The sequence below is a fragment of the Mizuhopecten yessoensis genome, unplaced genomic scaffold (genome assembly GCF_002113885.1).
Source record: "Mizuhopecten yessoensis strain PY_sf001 unplaced genomic scaffold, ASM211388v2 scaffold2329, whole genome shotgun sequence".
NCBI lineage: Eukaryota > Metazoa > Mollusca > Bivalvia > Pectinida > Pectinidae > Mizuhopecten > Mizuhopecten yessoensis.
In genome coordinates this window covers 5,328,774-5,345,262 of record NW_018404492.1, presented here as the reverse complement: position 1 = coordinate 5,345,262, position 16,489 = coordinate 5,328,774, and the positions used below count along the sequence as shown (strand labels likewise).

The following is a 16,489-nucleotide window of genomic DNA, read 5'->3' as shown; positions in this document are numbered from 1 at the left end:
GGACACGTTTGTCACACTTAAACCCGTCACACTTGGCTGATTTCTCTAACTGCCCTGTTATTGTATTACCTGATCATATGCATGTGTTTATATACTAATTATATCACCAACCATATCTAGTAAGGTTACGTGAGGAATGTGATGTGGTAACGAATCAAAGATCGTGTAAACAATGTATCACTTTAAGAACGTAAAGTAATAAATTTTGTATGTGGGCTTCAAATTATCAAGTTTGGGAGTCTTACTGGACTGTACTGTAGGACGACACTAGGACACATGCGGATAAATTCAAGGTGTGCACAGGTGAGGTCATACATTAAAATTGCAGTATGTTTAATTGTTGTGGTGTGTAGTCGGGGCTTGTCCAATGAAGTATTGGTCTTTACCGGTACTACCCCGCCTCTCGAGACCGGTAATCGTTCATCATTCTTGCACGAAATACGTCACAATTAGATTAAACGTCGTCACCAAGTCAGTTAGTAAATACTTCACGGCATGAAGAATTCACATCAAACTTACATTGTTATAATGCACAGAGGATATTCTAAAATGTCATTATGTCTTCACTACTAGTATACAGTGTGGTGTAGCTAAAGGAATCGCGAACTAATTGCTTGCACGTAATACTGGAAGCAATTGCAATACGTCAGTTTTGACATAATTTGAGAACTTGGATTACAAGGATAAACAAATCATTGAAAGGTTGAGAACCTCATTAGTTGCGACAAGAACATTTTCGGAAGAACACATCGTGGGACCATAATGCTGCTGTGACGTTTCGGCAGGAATCTGGGTAATGATACATATTTATTATGTAAACAAACGCATAAATCATATATGAAAGAAGCGACAAGATGACATACGATTTGCATAAATGAACAATCATTTTATGAAAAATAGGTAGCTGCCATATTTTGTGTAAGAATTTCTAATGAAAACGTTCACTTGTTTCGCTGAAGATATAGCTGGACAAATTGCCCAATATTTGTCTTACTATGATGGTACATGTATGTGTTCACTTAATAAACCAGTTTTGTTTCATGTGATATGTTCCAAAACGTAAATATAATCTACATATGTATTGTTCCCCGATCAGTTGTCACCCATAGATCAATCATATACAGGACACACAAAGACCCATTAGCAAGAGTACCCATACCTATAATGTTGTGTGTTCCCCCTAGTTTGTATAATATCATCTTAATTTTATGATCAGCATAGTAGTAATGAACTCTTGTTTTATCCCGCTGATTATCATTATCACAACATTATCTTATTGTTTTAAACCATATATCTGTGTTGTTAATTTAACTTATTGCAAATATTTGTGTTTAGCTTCCTTTCTTTTTTTGAGGGAGGGGTTAGCGCGAGGGGGTTAGATGTTTTGTGTATATTGACTGCTATTGTCTGTGTCTACTAAAACCCTTATATTAGATTATTCACATCTACTACCTATTCATAATATTGCGTTTAATAAACATGTATGCAAAATTGAGATCATAACGAAAAATATTAGCATAATTCTTTGCCTTAATATCATATTGTCAATAAATGCTCTTGCGGAGAAACCCTTTTACAACTCATAAATAAGTCTTTCATATGTATGTTGTACATTTAAAATATTATTCTCCATGTCAAAATTCCTACGTACCGTCTCGGCAGTCATCACACTCGTAATATGAATATACATACATCCTTTGTTTTAGGTGTCATAACGTAGAATTAACTGCATATGTAATTGAGTTTGGCGACATTCTCTTTAAAGCACGACAATTGTAATCAAAGGCCGTCAGGTACAATGTAAAAATTAACAAGTCTTGTATAGGTATACAATTGTACGTAAGATATAAATGCTAATAGACTTATTGAAATATTTTAAATCTTCAGATGTCCATAATTGATTGAGAATTTATTAATGATTTAATGAAAGAGATAGATTTAGACAATTTGTTTAATTTAGACAGGAAATTAAACTGCTACATTTTTAATAAATGGTAAATGTCTGAGTAGTTAAATCCTATGCGTATTCAGATTATTCCTAGAGATTAGATATGTAACGTTTGTAACAAGATGCGATCCTCGTACTGAGCTAATTATTCATGTTAATGTTATAGAAATCTGGTCATCAGGTGTTGTCTCTAACAATGGGCATAATTCGATCAGTAAAATAGAATGAAATATAACGACACCATCATGCAACAACATACAAGAACAAAACCAGATACTAAATTACAATAAAGAAGAGACCTCAAAACAAAAGGCAGGACAAAAAATAAAATGGAGGCGACGCCAGGTGCTTCGGAAGGGAAAACGTTTTTTGTTTTTGTAGGGCACAACTATAAAAACAGCATATATGTTTTGTTACTCATGTAAGGATACGTAAATCACATTGTAAAGATCAGCTTATGACGACAGTAGTACATATATATAGCTTACATTAAAGCATCCTCTCTTGAAAGCTGTGCTTACATAAATATACTGATGAACAAGACGTATTTACTTGTATCAAGACCATTATGATACTTAGATCTTAAGATTTTGTATTGAAACAGCAAATTGCTATTGTATCATAACACTTACCTGCTCTACAAGAGGTAAGGCGTGCAAGATACTGGATAAAGTTATCTCAAACAAAAAACAATATAATATCTTTGTGTGTGGATTAAAGTCATTGTCGATGAAGTAACAGGTCTTGTAAATTCCGTTCTACATTATATAAACCGAAAGCTATTCTAATTAAATATTGACTGCATCATAGGGCTACTCGTTTTATTTACGACTCATTATAGGTACTAAAGGTCTAATGAAATCAAATTTATTTTAAAATCTAACAAATTTGACATACACATAATTTATTATAAAACCAGTATTTCATGTAAACCATGAAAGAGCAAATCCAAGCATATCTATTATAATATTATTGTTATTATCATATTGTTATGTGCTATGAGGTTGAAATCTGGCAAAAAAGATATTTCACAATCACATTTCAAAGATATGATTCATGTTCCTGTTGTACGTAATAAATTATTCTTAAAATTCATTTTATACTTAACCGCAAAAAGAGCTTAGTCCCATAAATTTTTTACTGGCAGTTGATCGATATCACAAACAACTATTGTTTTAGATATGAATTATTGGTAAGCATCAAAAAGGACCCATTTCCTCTCTTAACGATATATTCGTAGTAAATGATGTTTCCTCTCATAACAATACTATACAAAGTAACCACTAGTTCGCATACAAATGATTATGAGTGAGATCCCATCTGATCTATAGGACGTGGTCTTGTACAGGAAACTCATTCATTACGTTCTGTGTGATTCATTCCAGGAAGCCAAACATGATACGAACAACAGTATATATTTATGTACGTATTACAGCATGTGGTATGTCTGAACACACGCTAACTGTCCGCCTCGCTACTTATTCAGCAAAATGTGTGGTTGTGGTGTTTTTATTAACGCCAAAACAAATGTTATATGTGCGGTTTGTCCTTGTCGTACTGGCTAATGATTGTATGGGAAACGACGACATGTAGATACACTGTTAATCGCGGTATGAAGTCGCCTGTTGTCGTCAAAAATACAACAATTACTGTGAACCGCAACACTTCGTTTTCTGTTTCAAACAAGCAATGTTAAGAGTCTACACAACCTTATTTCACCTGTTGTATATTTTCTTACCTTTTATTAATGTATTATCTATGATTCTTTTACTAATGTTTTTAGGCGTACATTGCTATTAACAAATGCCTTATTTGTATATGTCGAGCCATTCTCGTAGACACATGCTTCCCTATTTTAAATAAGACAGGGTAGTATATCACAGCGTTTAACACATTGGTCATTATCGGAGCTCCAAAACAATGCCCCAAAAAACAGACGAGACATACAAAAAACGGAAAGACATGCATCTCAATAAATTTACCGGAAGCCATATCATGTGGTTCGGATAGGTGAAACGTGACTCTCATCATGTTGTCTCCAGGTAAATTCTGAAAGTACATTATCTTTGTATATAGGTCACGAACGAGCTAAGAAAGAGTAAGCAAGTCTGCAAACATGAACACTGGAAAAGAAATGAAATCACGAAGTTGTTGCTTCTGAGAGACTTAACATATCCAAGTATTTGATGTAAAGGTATAAAGATTACATGGCGTCTACCTTGAACAGGATGGTAATTACCTGTCATCAACATGTGTTTTACCACAAAAGGGACAAGCTATAAAGCAAAATGTTCACTGACCAATGGTCAAACATGTCGATGCAAACATGCAAGCAAGACGAATCTAACAAACGTATGTGGACTTTAATGACCTATCCGTTTTGTCTGGAGCAGTCATGCAAATCAGACATTGACCTTTGACCTACTCAAGCGTCATGTGTCAGAAACTAAACTTTCAGAACAATCCTAGACAGAAACATATATTATCCGCTTAGTCAATTCATGTAAACGGTTAAGCGTACTTGAGATTGTCCGCAGTGTGATGGAAGAATGTCCTGTTTTTTAACCAATGAACGTCATCAGATAGCACTGACCAATTAGCGTTCTGATACGAAACAGGATTATTTGACGAAAATATTTCTCAAAATCCCGAGCAGTTTTGCAGTGTTTGATGTTTATTTGGTTAACATGTACTTGCTATTTGTAGTTTCCCTTATATCAGTGTGACTTATTATTGTTATCACTATTCCTTGGTGTCTGACAATCTTGTATGATCCCTTGCTGTGACTTTTGTCGTAGTTCTCTTTTCTACTAGTAAGTTAGAATTACAATAGAAGTCATCATTCTGCATGGCACCGGATGAGATCTGATCAGTTAAAATCAAATTATGATATGATATCAACTGGCCAATGCCAAATAAATGTATTGTAACAGTAGTTATTAGTATCCTAATAATATATAAATTTAAATTGGCAATTTTAAATGATTGATATATAATTCATTATCCTAGCTGGAACCCATCTTCTTTTTAATTCGTGACGGTGCTCATATTTGTTTAAAAAAGACAGTAATAATGTAAAGTAATTTGCCTTTTATACAGAAGTTAAGTAATGAAAACTCTATTTGCCTTTTATTTAAATAATAAAACCTATTTCACCTGTAAATATATTGGGAATACATGTATGATACATTGTTATATTGTCGCTATGTTATATTTCTAATTCATTGAATCTTACCTATCAAACTGTTTAAAATGTGCACGTCAGCCACGAAAACAAAAACGGTGAAAGGCGATGAATAGCTAATGACCTACGGATTAAAATTAATCAACCGGATAATACTGCCGCCTGTTCGTTTAAAACATTCAAGTCGCCCTCATTCATCACAAAAAAACCACTTACGTACTGATGTGCATGACAAAGCAAACGTTATGACGTAATTTCTACAGAGCTTTTGTCCGTAATATTAGAATTGAGAAAGATGTGCCAAAGCTTAGTATTGTGTATTAAATGTGGGTTAGTGAGTACAGAACTTAAAGGTGTTAGGCTATAATTACAAGAGGTGAATAGAGATTAATGTGTGTTCTTTTTTCTTAGCATTACCTTAACGGATAGCTCCGCGTTAAACATTAGCCAGCATTCTTTTAAAACCTACATTTCTTCATAACTTTTTTTTTTTAATTCTGACACCCCCTCAACATTTTATGTTATAGAATTTAATATATATCTTTGTTTTTGGCGGATTTTTATTCAGTCTTTGCGAATTACAGAGTTATCTTTTCTTGGGAGCAGGTTTTGATTGGTACGTCATTGGTTTGTGCGAGAAAATTACGTCGTTTTCTCAAAAATTGATGACGTTACTCTCACAAACAAGTGACGTAAGAATCAATACCTGCTCCCAAGCGAAGATAACTCTGCAATACGCAAAGACGGAATATGTCACTTTTAGATTCAAGCACCTTATTCAGCAAACACATCGTTCAGATATTGAGATCCGATTCCGTCCTCATGTGTTGAAGCTTTGACTTCATTTCTATGTAATTTGTGCCAGAAGCATTATTAAATATATGTCATTATGTGAGATTTCTCAATCTTTCATGATGCATACAAATATTCAATTAACAGTTATAGTGAATATTACCCGTTACATCTGACAAAAACAAACTTGCAGTTGAATAAAAATGTAAAAACAACCAAATGGACTGTAGTAAGAAGAGTGTGCAATTTCTTATGAATTGTGCCTTGTTATAAATTCATGCGAAAGTAAACACATTCTTTTTAATGCATATATATATATGAATAATATTAATCTGAATCATTGATAGAGGGTTTCTATATTCGTTTTTTCGTTCTATTAATGTTTCCGAAAGGATGATTGAGCAATAGCTGAAAGGATATCTATTAACAAATTTCAAAAACGTCAGTGTCTATCATAGATAATATTCTTCTTCTTCCATTTACTGCGGCAGATCTCATAGATATGAGTGCAGTTGCCGCTAGTGGCCTACCTACATGTACTAGCTTATCTTTGTCAGACAGAAAACATCAAATGGGGGTTTCGCCATCCATTGCTTCTGTGGCTTTCGTGGTTTGTTTCTGTTGATTTAAGAGTTTACTTTGAGCCTGTCTGTATCATTTAGCGTTTTAGTTCGAATTGGATGTGGTCTGATTTTGTTTCTTTTATGTTGACACGACGCCAGGTGTTTTGATTTTATATCGGGCCACTGATTGGTCAATTTTGATCTTGTAGACAAATGCATTCAATATTTTATTTTCCGTTGTAAAACCGATGATATTCAAGATTTCAATAAACAGTTTCATATTCCATTCTTTTTACATGTAATAAGATGATGTCATTTTAATATCGCCAAGATGTGCATAACTATAAGATTTTAATGTGAAGATGAAATCTCTATTTATAAGATATAGTTGTATCACATGACTACATGTGGTGAATGCATTCACGTCACATTGGTGCAACTTGCCTCATTCAATATCGTCATATTGACCACAGTAGACACGAAATAAAATAAACAACTGCAAGATAGTAATGTGACGTCGGATTAAGATAAATAAAAAAGTTAAAACGGTTCAACACTAATCATTTTTCATTTTGTTTTGCTCGGCAGCGTTTTGCGTAGACCTCGTTTACCGGCTTATGAAAATTCCAAAATATTAAATGCAAGTAGGGTATTGTTATTTGTGCATTCACACTTTATTTCTTTGTAAAATGCCGGAAGTAACTACTTATCTCTGAATCTGTGTAGGTGTAATAAAATAAGTAAATAGGGGCAAACCATACGTCGACCGATTAAATAATACGTGTATTTCCATAACTATCAGAATTCCTGGCGTTTGACATGTCATAAGTATTAATCAACCTTTGTAGAATTTCCGACACTAGATCCATCAAGCAACTTCTCAAAACCACATATTAATTGATTTTAATTAATTATCTATAAATAATAAACATGACCGTGCCTATTGACTAGACCACATAAAAACATCAAACTGGACACATGTCAACATTTCAATATTTAATTATTCTTAATGCCAATCTACCATGTATGATTCTTGATTCTTGATTTAAACAATACTAGTTGTATCAAACAATACATGCTGTATCATTTTATAAATTGGATACATCCACTTGATTAATGATACATGCATCATTTAAATGCTTCAAAACGTAGTCAGTTTTCTTGTGAGAGAAGGTATCTATTGAAGAGAGCGTGCATCATTTACGTGGTATTTATATGACAATAGTATAAAATCAGTTCTTAACAATTGGTTGTGGAGTGTTGGCTATTATTATAGAGTACAACAAAATAATCATAACATATAGGAAGAAATAAAGCACCTGTTTAATTGTTTTTGTTGATGCAGAAAGGCGTAAACACTTATTGACTTTATGTATATTTCGTCCATTTTTGACACAACAGTGACACTGAATGCAAAAATGAAGGATCATGTCTGAAGAGTTTTGAAAATTATGAGAATACATGGGTTGTGTTTTATGATCACTTTCCTCATATCCTATTTTGGGATTTTCGTGCTTGTAATAATCAACAGATTGTTGTCTTAGTTTGTTAGTGAACTATCAACTTTATCTGGACTTGGTAGCAGATTGAAGAAAGAAGCTGTATGCGATGAAGAATGATTGGCGGATTTAATTATTTTTCATAATTGTATCATTTTGTATCAAGTTCCGACGTTTTGTGTCTGGAATTAAGGTTCCGAATGCCCGAAAGTTGCACTTTCTCACCGCTCGATTCCTCTCTTGATTTTTCATTCCTTATTATGTCTGGGAAATTGATGCTTATATGAATGCCCTGATACTTAACACATCTCTACATCTACTGCCAATAAATTAAGTCAGATATATATTGGCATTTGCTCTGTATGTATATTATATAAACCTTCAAAATTATTGCAACGTTCATAGCACTTTACATTAAATAAAACACGTGCACAAGGTTTGATAATAGGTCGTTTAAATATTTGTCTCTGTGACTTTTATGCGATTATGTGATGGTGTTATTGCAATGCATAACCGCTTGTGTAAATCCACATTGATTCAAATGTGCCTTGTCGAAAAACAATATTACCCCTGAAATTGTCTTATATTGATAATGCATGTTTTAATTATTTTTTCAAAACAATTTAAACATGATTTCGTTATGTCAACAGATACTGATAGAAGACCCTTTATTTGAACAAAACTTGTAAAAACAAATTTCATGAAAAAATATCGATTTCTTTGACAATCCTATTTATTGTATTGTATAATGATCATTGGTGGGTTATTTCAATGTCGTAGATTGCACATTTTTTAAATCAATAATAACACCCACATATTCATAGAGGTATACAAGTGTTTACACATTCTATATGGCAGCGAGAGCGTCTCAGAAAGGACTATGACGTCACTGTGTTGACCGCCAGATCAGCTGGCTCCCATCACCTAGCTGACAGAGGATATTCACTTGCCGTTAGCTTTGTACCAAGTGTATTGTTCTTTGTTTTCATTTGTTTTATGTTTATTTTACGGTCCATTTATAATCATAGAAAATATTATTTTGTTATTTGTGTTCATACAGTGCGTGTTTGTTTTCTTTGCTACTGTTTTATTCATAAAACTATCCGTCAACGTCATATTAACCTTAAAAAGGATCTTATGTGGAAATTTATGACATAGACACGTACTCCTATCATACTAGCATTACTTGTACTAAAGTAAGTGCTGTATTTACTTTACAATTTGAACCTTAAACATCATTGAACCCATGTTCATGATTAAAAATTATGATACATCCATCTTTTTATCTCATGTCGTCTACAGTAATAAATATTCTTTATGGCGATATCTATCACATGTAAGGCTGTTTAAACGAATATTGATTGATGTTCTTATCAATTTTAAACAAAAAAAAACAATTTAATAGAGAATTGTTTCCTGTCACGTCGATAGGAAAATGATAGAGTGTTCTTCAAATTTTTATCAATTATTATAAAATAAATGTGAAATTTAGTGGGGGGTTTTCAAAGTTAAATGTTTCACGTTTAATATTAAACTGTCTGTCTGAAATCGATTGATGATCGATATTTTACCCTGTGGTACATATAAAGGGAAACAAGTAATGTCAATGTTACTACTGACAATTTTAGATTTAATGTGACTGCTAGATAAGCGTTTAACAGTAGTTATAAAACCGGTTCGTATCTACTATATACTAACTTTGCACTGCTATTTTATTAAAACAATAATAAAATAGCAGTGTTTTGGGCTGATTTGTAAAGGTCACTTTTGAATGTTAATAGCCAATAATTCAAGCACGTGATGCAAACACATCGTTCAGATCTTGAAATCCGGTTCCGTCCTTTTGTGTTGAAGCGCTGACTTATATCTATTTTAATTTGTGCCAGAAGCATTATTTAACATATTTCATTATGTGAGTTTTCTCAATCTTTCATGATGCATTCAAATATTCAACTCTAATAGTGAATATTCCCCCTTACATCTGACAAAAGCAAACTTGCATTTGAACAAACAGTATAAACAATAAAAAGGAATGTAATATTAGGAGTCATCTTTACATTTACCTGTTTTAATGACATGTCCCGTACATTTTCGGTATTAATTCACTATTTCAAAGATGGAAAATGTTATGATAATTTTCAACCAATAAATAAATTTACCAAATTTCACTTTCGTCGTCAAATAAAATAACAAAATTTGAGATAAGCGTCCAAATAATAGATTTATAGTTAGTTGTCTGATATAAGAATCCTAAATCTTTTAGCTATCCTCTCAAACTATTTTTGATTGACTCTGTTAAATATAAGGAGACAATAGTTATTTACTAGTTCATTTACTGAGCAGGTCGAAGCACTGGCATTTTATTATTTACCTATTCTGAAGTAGGTTCGGCCTGCTACAAAAATGTACCTTGCATAATTTGGGCATTTTTACAGTTTGTAATACATCAAGGAAAGAGTTTGAAAAGAACCAAAGCGCAGCAATATTTTAATTTAAGTTGGTTTACGTCTGTTATTCAGCAGTTGCACCTTTCCTTTAAATCTTGTGTGCTAACCACATGCTTTGCGGTTTCCCCTTCCAATGACCTTTACGAGCAATCTCAATAAACAGGCTACTGCCAAGTTGTTGAAATGTTTAAAAACCTAAGACTATGTATATGGTCTTTGATATCAAATATTGAAGACACATACCAATTATCAACAAAAATGCCTCAAATTTGTACAAAGTTTCAAGATTTTAATATGGAAAGTAAATACACCAAAAAAGTGCTAGTAAGGGATTGCAATTGTAGTCTATTCCCAACCATCAAAGTCAGACCACCCGGAGTGTATGTCCGACAGTTTTCTCATCAACTTCAACGCTTCCTTCCGTCTTCCGATTGCGGTGTTCGTGCCCATAGTTTACAATATTTCACCTAGGCTTTGCGATATTACTTTGCCTCAACAATTTAAGATGGCTTTCCACAGCGCTCATGCCTAACTTCATGAAGAAACCTTTGGAATATGTCGCTATGTTAAGCGATAATATACAAGGAGTTTTCGGGGACGCCTTGCATGTATAAATTATAGTAAATAACGACGGCTATCGGTATTGCGACGACATTGTTAATTACTTTTCGATATTTATTATTAGCTATATTAAATGATTGCAATCATAAATGTTAGTTTATTATAAAAACAGATACCTTAATTCAAGGGAAATTACCCTGATTAGCATTCTGTAAATTTATATAAACGATTGTATTGGGTGTCCAAGGAAAGTAACGAAGCATAAAATAGGCAAGAAATGGCGGTTATGCCAAAAGTCAGCAGCAGCTCATCCTTAAATTAATACTATTTCATAAATAGTTTTGGTGGTACATATTTAACTTGTTCTCATCGACCTCTTCACATGCGTAGGTAAAGGTAACATTGTGATGTCAACACTATGGACGATAGTGTTTTTTATTGAGGGGCAGAGTCACGGTGTGCAGTGGTCCACAGTGCCCGATAATATATGTCAGCCATTAAATGATCACCATGTATCGCCCGAGGCTCGAACGGCGGCATCTACTAATGATAGGTGTCAGAACATGTAAGAACAACCCTTATACACACAGAGAGGGCATCACACCAGGCAATAACCTGCTTCAAAAGCGATATTATTATAGATATTTCATTATCCAGAAAAGGTCAAACAAATAACACAGGAAAGCAGGTACACGCCTCAGACTCATCCATAGTGAATGCATGTAGCTTTAAAACCAACAAAGAATAAGTGTCAACCAAACCATAATTCGAACTAGAAATCGTTAAGACCAGTGCAAAACATGGACAAAGGAGATATTTAAATAGAGACCATTGCATAGTATAATGATAATTAGACCAGGTGTTCCGGAATGGTTAGCGTCTATATTTCATCATCACTGCCCGCTATGTATAGCTAGGATTAGTTCTAGTAATATATTTCGTTTTTAAAACAACGGAACATCAAGGAACATTAGTTATTAAGAGTAATATTGCCCTGTCCTCATCATTCTTCTAAACTTGATTTAGATGTAGGTTACAAACCATTTGTTTACAAAATACTACCACTATGCTTACTTTAAGGATGAAAATAGAATATAGATACTATTATTGAGCTTTGGTTATTAGAAATTTAAAAATGAGAGCGTTTGTATTTTGTTTGAATAAAGCGGGCAACACAAATGAAAATATATGAAACACATTTCAAGAAAACTGATACAACTGTTAAACTTATCAGCAGCCGTTAAAACGCGTCCATTCCTTACTTTTGAGCGCTATCGTTGTCATTGAAAGTCAGTGATGCGACGTGGCATGGGAGTAAACCTAGTAATACCTCCGACAAAGCACCAATATGGTGACGAATATCTAGCATCCTAGTGTATTGCTATATAGCTCAGGTGAATGCTTGCTGTTTCTATGATATGATGGATGCGCCTGTCATCTACTGGACATTTCTGTGGCGTGCTTGTACTGACGTTATCACAATAGATAACCATTCAATTCGTATCATTGGTACACGATACATTGACTTTCAAATTTGATAATGATATTAAGATGCAAGCGATGAAACAATCAATCTTCACGCCTAAGATTTGATAGCTCTCCTTTGATACACATAGCACCTTAAGCACTTCGTTTTTAAATTGTCTGCTGTGAAGGTGTTACAAACTTAAAACATCCTTTTATAATATGGAATACTGGGATACTTATTAGTAATTATTGAAGGTTTCGAGATGAGCTATGTCATTATAGCTTAGGCAAAAAACAAGGAAGCTATTCAGACTTAATAAATCATGGAACATTTATATCATTATATTATTCAAATGTCGGAATAAGAAGTTCTGATGTTCCTTTTTAAATTCAATCGAAACTTTACAGGAAGTGGGTTTTATGTTGAGTCGTATTTCATTTTTAATGTTAATTACTCTCGAAGAGTTTATGGTAAACTTAGTAATCTCCCTTACGATACATTCAGGATTTTATACCTTTATAGTATGTTTTCGAAAATATTGACATTTCAGACGTTTTTACATTTTACTTTTCATCATTATTTTGAATTGTATCAGCCTATATGGTAAAGTTTTTTCTTACGAGTCAGTCAATAGAACTGATTCGCGAATGGTCAAAGGATCTAATTCTATTGATAGACCCTTGTAAAAAATGTCATCGTCTAGCTTCTATTTAGTTTTTTAAACATAGATTCATAGTATGCCATTCATTCATTCATTCATTCTCAAATTCATTCATTCATGGGTATACTTCATCACTATATATTTTTTTAAATAGTTATATATATCTTATTGTTATTATCTTTTAAAACCATAATATCAATATAACCAGAACATTGTTTATATCGTCATGAACATGATATTTACGACTATTTATGTTTGTTTGTTTTATTTATACGCAGTTAACTTATTAAAATTGCTTTTAGAAATGCTACCAATGTACCTGCACTTTAAGTTTAAGTATTAACATTTACTTGTTTTATTGTTCGTAATTTTCAATTTCTACATAACATATACTAGATGAACAATTTGTATTAGTGAAACTGACATAATACTCCTGCTCTAATTAATAGAGAAAACGACACTGGACCTGTATAGCTACATTACGCGCGAGAGACAGTTTAAGACACAGACATTTATCTTGCTGTTGGTTTCAGGAATATGTATTCTACGCCCATTACAAACATAACTACGTCCGTGTTAACAGTGACCTTAGAAAACACGAAGCAGAATAAAATTACAACATGACAAAGTACAGCATAGGCTATTAACTAAATCAGTTTATTAACCTACTTTTGAAGTTATTTTCAATAATTGAAATTACGTGTCATAGCGCGCCCAAAATTGCGATGTTAGTAACAAATGTATATGTTGTACAATAAGTTATGACGTATTTTGGCTCTCTATTCGATAAACTTATCATGGCTCCCTTCACCTGTCAGGTATCCATCAGGTAAAACGACGATAAAACACAGGTAAGAAACCACGTGACATAGCCGAAAGTGTGAACAAGGAAAGCACCGCCCAACCTGGCTCTCAGAACAGAGAGGGTAGTCGTCTGCTCCACACAACAAAATGGCTTCCACTAATCTGTTCTCATCTCTACCTGTATGCCATATCCTGTAATGAAAACATATTGCAAAAGAAAGTAAATCAGGTCTAAGGTTGGGAGATTACATGGATATTCTTGGATTTTTCATCAGTTTCTGGATTTATCTTTTGTAAACAATTTTGAGGTTCCGTGTGTCATTTAGTTTCCATCCTGTGGCTTCCTGGATATGAAATATTACCTATGGTAAAGAATAGACACAATTCTCTCTGGATTAATGTTTACTCAAGAACTGTGCGATCTTACTTTCAGTTACTATGATCAACACGTAGGATTACACATTTAGCAATGAGGCCAGATGACCTTAGCCACCTCGAGGTGCTGGATGAGAATACCATTGTCCAGGCGCTGAGAGGGAGATTCCATAAAGATAAATATTATGTGAGTAAAAACACATACGTTTATAGAAATATGTTTTATGCATAAACAAATTTTATCACTGAGGTATAAAAAGGAAAAGAAGGTAAAAACTGTTTTTTTTTTTTTTAAATTCAACTTGATTAATCATCTTATGGATGTGATATTATATTCCGGTTTATAAATATCATGTACAAAAACTATAGATTGGGAAAACATTTATTTCTATTTTTAACGCTATCACTAAAATATGATGAATTAGCATTTATTACAATTAACGTTAAAAGAGGAAAATCTACAGCTATGAACAAGATTTTTAGGGAATCACGCAGATATACAGAAACACAACAGATTATTGGTGGAAAGAACTAAAATACAATAACTTCAAACGCATATCTGTACATCAATGATCCCTACATTATGCATGTACTACAACTGTTGCTTCTCTATCTGTATTACAGTTATTCAACAGTTCCTAGCCTACAAAGTAGCACAATAAAGTTTTACAACAATAGTTCAAACCCTGTAACAGAACACTCGATAGGTGTTCTACTTTAGCTCATATCATAAAGCTGTTCTTCATAAGTTCCTTCCTTATAGCTGTACTTCATTACTTCTTTCCTTATAGCAGTACTTCATTAGTTCCTTCCCTATAGCTGTGCTTCATTAGTTCCTTCCCTTTAACTGTACTTCATTACTTCCTTCCCTATAAAAGTACTTCATTAGTTCCATCCTTATAACCGTACCTCATTAGTTCCTTCCCCATAGTAGTACTTCATTACTTCCTTCCCTATATCTGTACTCCATAAGTTCCTTCTTTATATATGAACTTCATTAGTTCCTACCATTTATAGGTTCTTCATTAGTTCCAACCCTAAAGCAGTACTTCATTAGTTTAGACCCCATAGCTGTATTTCATTAGTTCCATCCCTATAGCTGTAATTCATTAGTTGCTTCCCTATAGTTGTACTTCATTGGTTCCAACCCTAAAGCTGTACTTTATTAGTTCCTTCCCTATAGTTGTACTTCATTAGTTCCTTCCCTATAGTTGTACTTCATTAGTTCCTTCCCTATAGTTGTACTTCATTAGTTCCTTCACTATAGATGTACTTCATTGGTTTAAACCCCATAGTTGTACTTCACTAGTTCCTTCCCTATAGTTGTACTTCATTAGTTCCTCCCCTATAATTGTACTTCATTAGTTCCTTCCCTATAGATGTACTACAATATATCATTCCCTATAGCCGTACTTCATTACCCCCTTCCCTATAGCTGTACTACAATAAGTCCTTCCCTATAGCTGTACCACAATAGGTCCTTCCCTATAGCTGTACTACAATAGTTCCTACCCTATAGCTGTACTTCAATAGTTCCTTCCCTATAGCTGTACTTCAATAGTTCCTTCCCTATAGTTGTACTTCATTGGTTCCTTCCCTACAGCTGTCCTTCATTACCCCTTCCCTATAGCTGTACCACAATAGGTCCTTCCATATAGCTGTGCTTCGTTATTTTCTATGTGATAACTATTCTTTATTAGTTCCAACCCTAAAGCTGTACTTCATTAGTTGCTTCCCTATAGTTGTACTTCATTGGTTCCTTCCCTACAGCCGTACTTCATTACCCCTTCCCTATAGCTGTACTTCATTAGTTCCTTCTCTTTACATGTACTTCATTGGTTCCTTCCCTATAGCTGTGCTTCGTTATTTTCTATGTGATAACTATTCTTTATTAGTTCCAACCCTAAAGCTGTACTTCATTAGTTTTAACCCCATAGTTGTACTTCATTACTTCCTTCCCTATAGCTGTACTACAATAGGTCCTTCCCTATAGCTGTACTTCATTAGTTTAGACCCCATAGCTGTATTTCATTAGTTCCATCCCTATAGCTGTACTTCATTAGTTGCTTCCCTATAGTTGTACTTCATTGGTTCCAACCCTAAAGCTGTACTTTATTAGTTCCTTCCCTATAGTTGTACTTCATTAGTTCCTTCCCTATAGCTGTACTTCATTAGTTCCTTCCCTAT

The 16,489-nt window shown here is 33.6% G+C and overlaps 1 protein-coding gene across 3 annotated transcripts in view; it reads left to right on the top strand.

Moving 5' to 3' along the window:
- Positions 1 to 251: 251 nt before the first annotated feature.
- LOC110445656 overlaps positions 252 to 16,489 on the top strand; it is a 49,772-nt gene continuing 33,534 nt past the window's right edge. The window contains exons 1-3 of one of the 3 annotated variants that reach the window (XM_021490381.1): positions 415 to 793; positions 3,334 to 3,370; positions 14,361 to 14,489. In XM_021490381.1, the coding sequence (XP_021346056.1) occupies positions 14,397 to 14,489 (93 nt within the window). In that variant the 5' untranslated portion in view covers positions 415 to 793; positions 3,334 to 3,370; positions 14,361 to 14,396. Of the gene's footprint in view, positions 304 to 414; positions 794 to 3,333; positions 3,371 to 14,360; positions 14,490 to 16,489 lie in introns of those variants that run through there. The other 2 variants (XM_021490382.1, XM_021490380.1) reach the window with 2 other exon arrangements.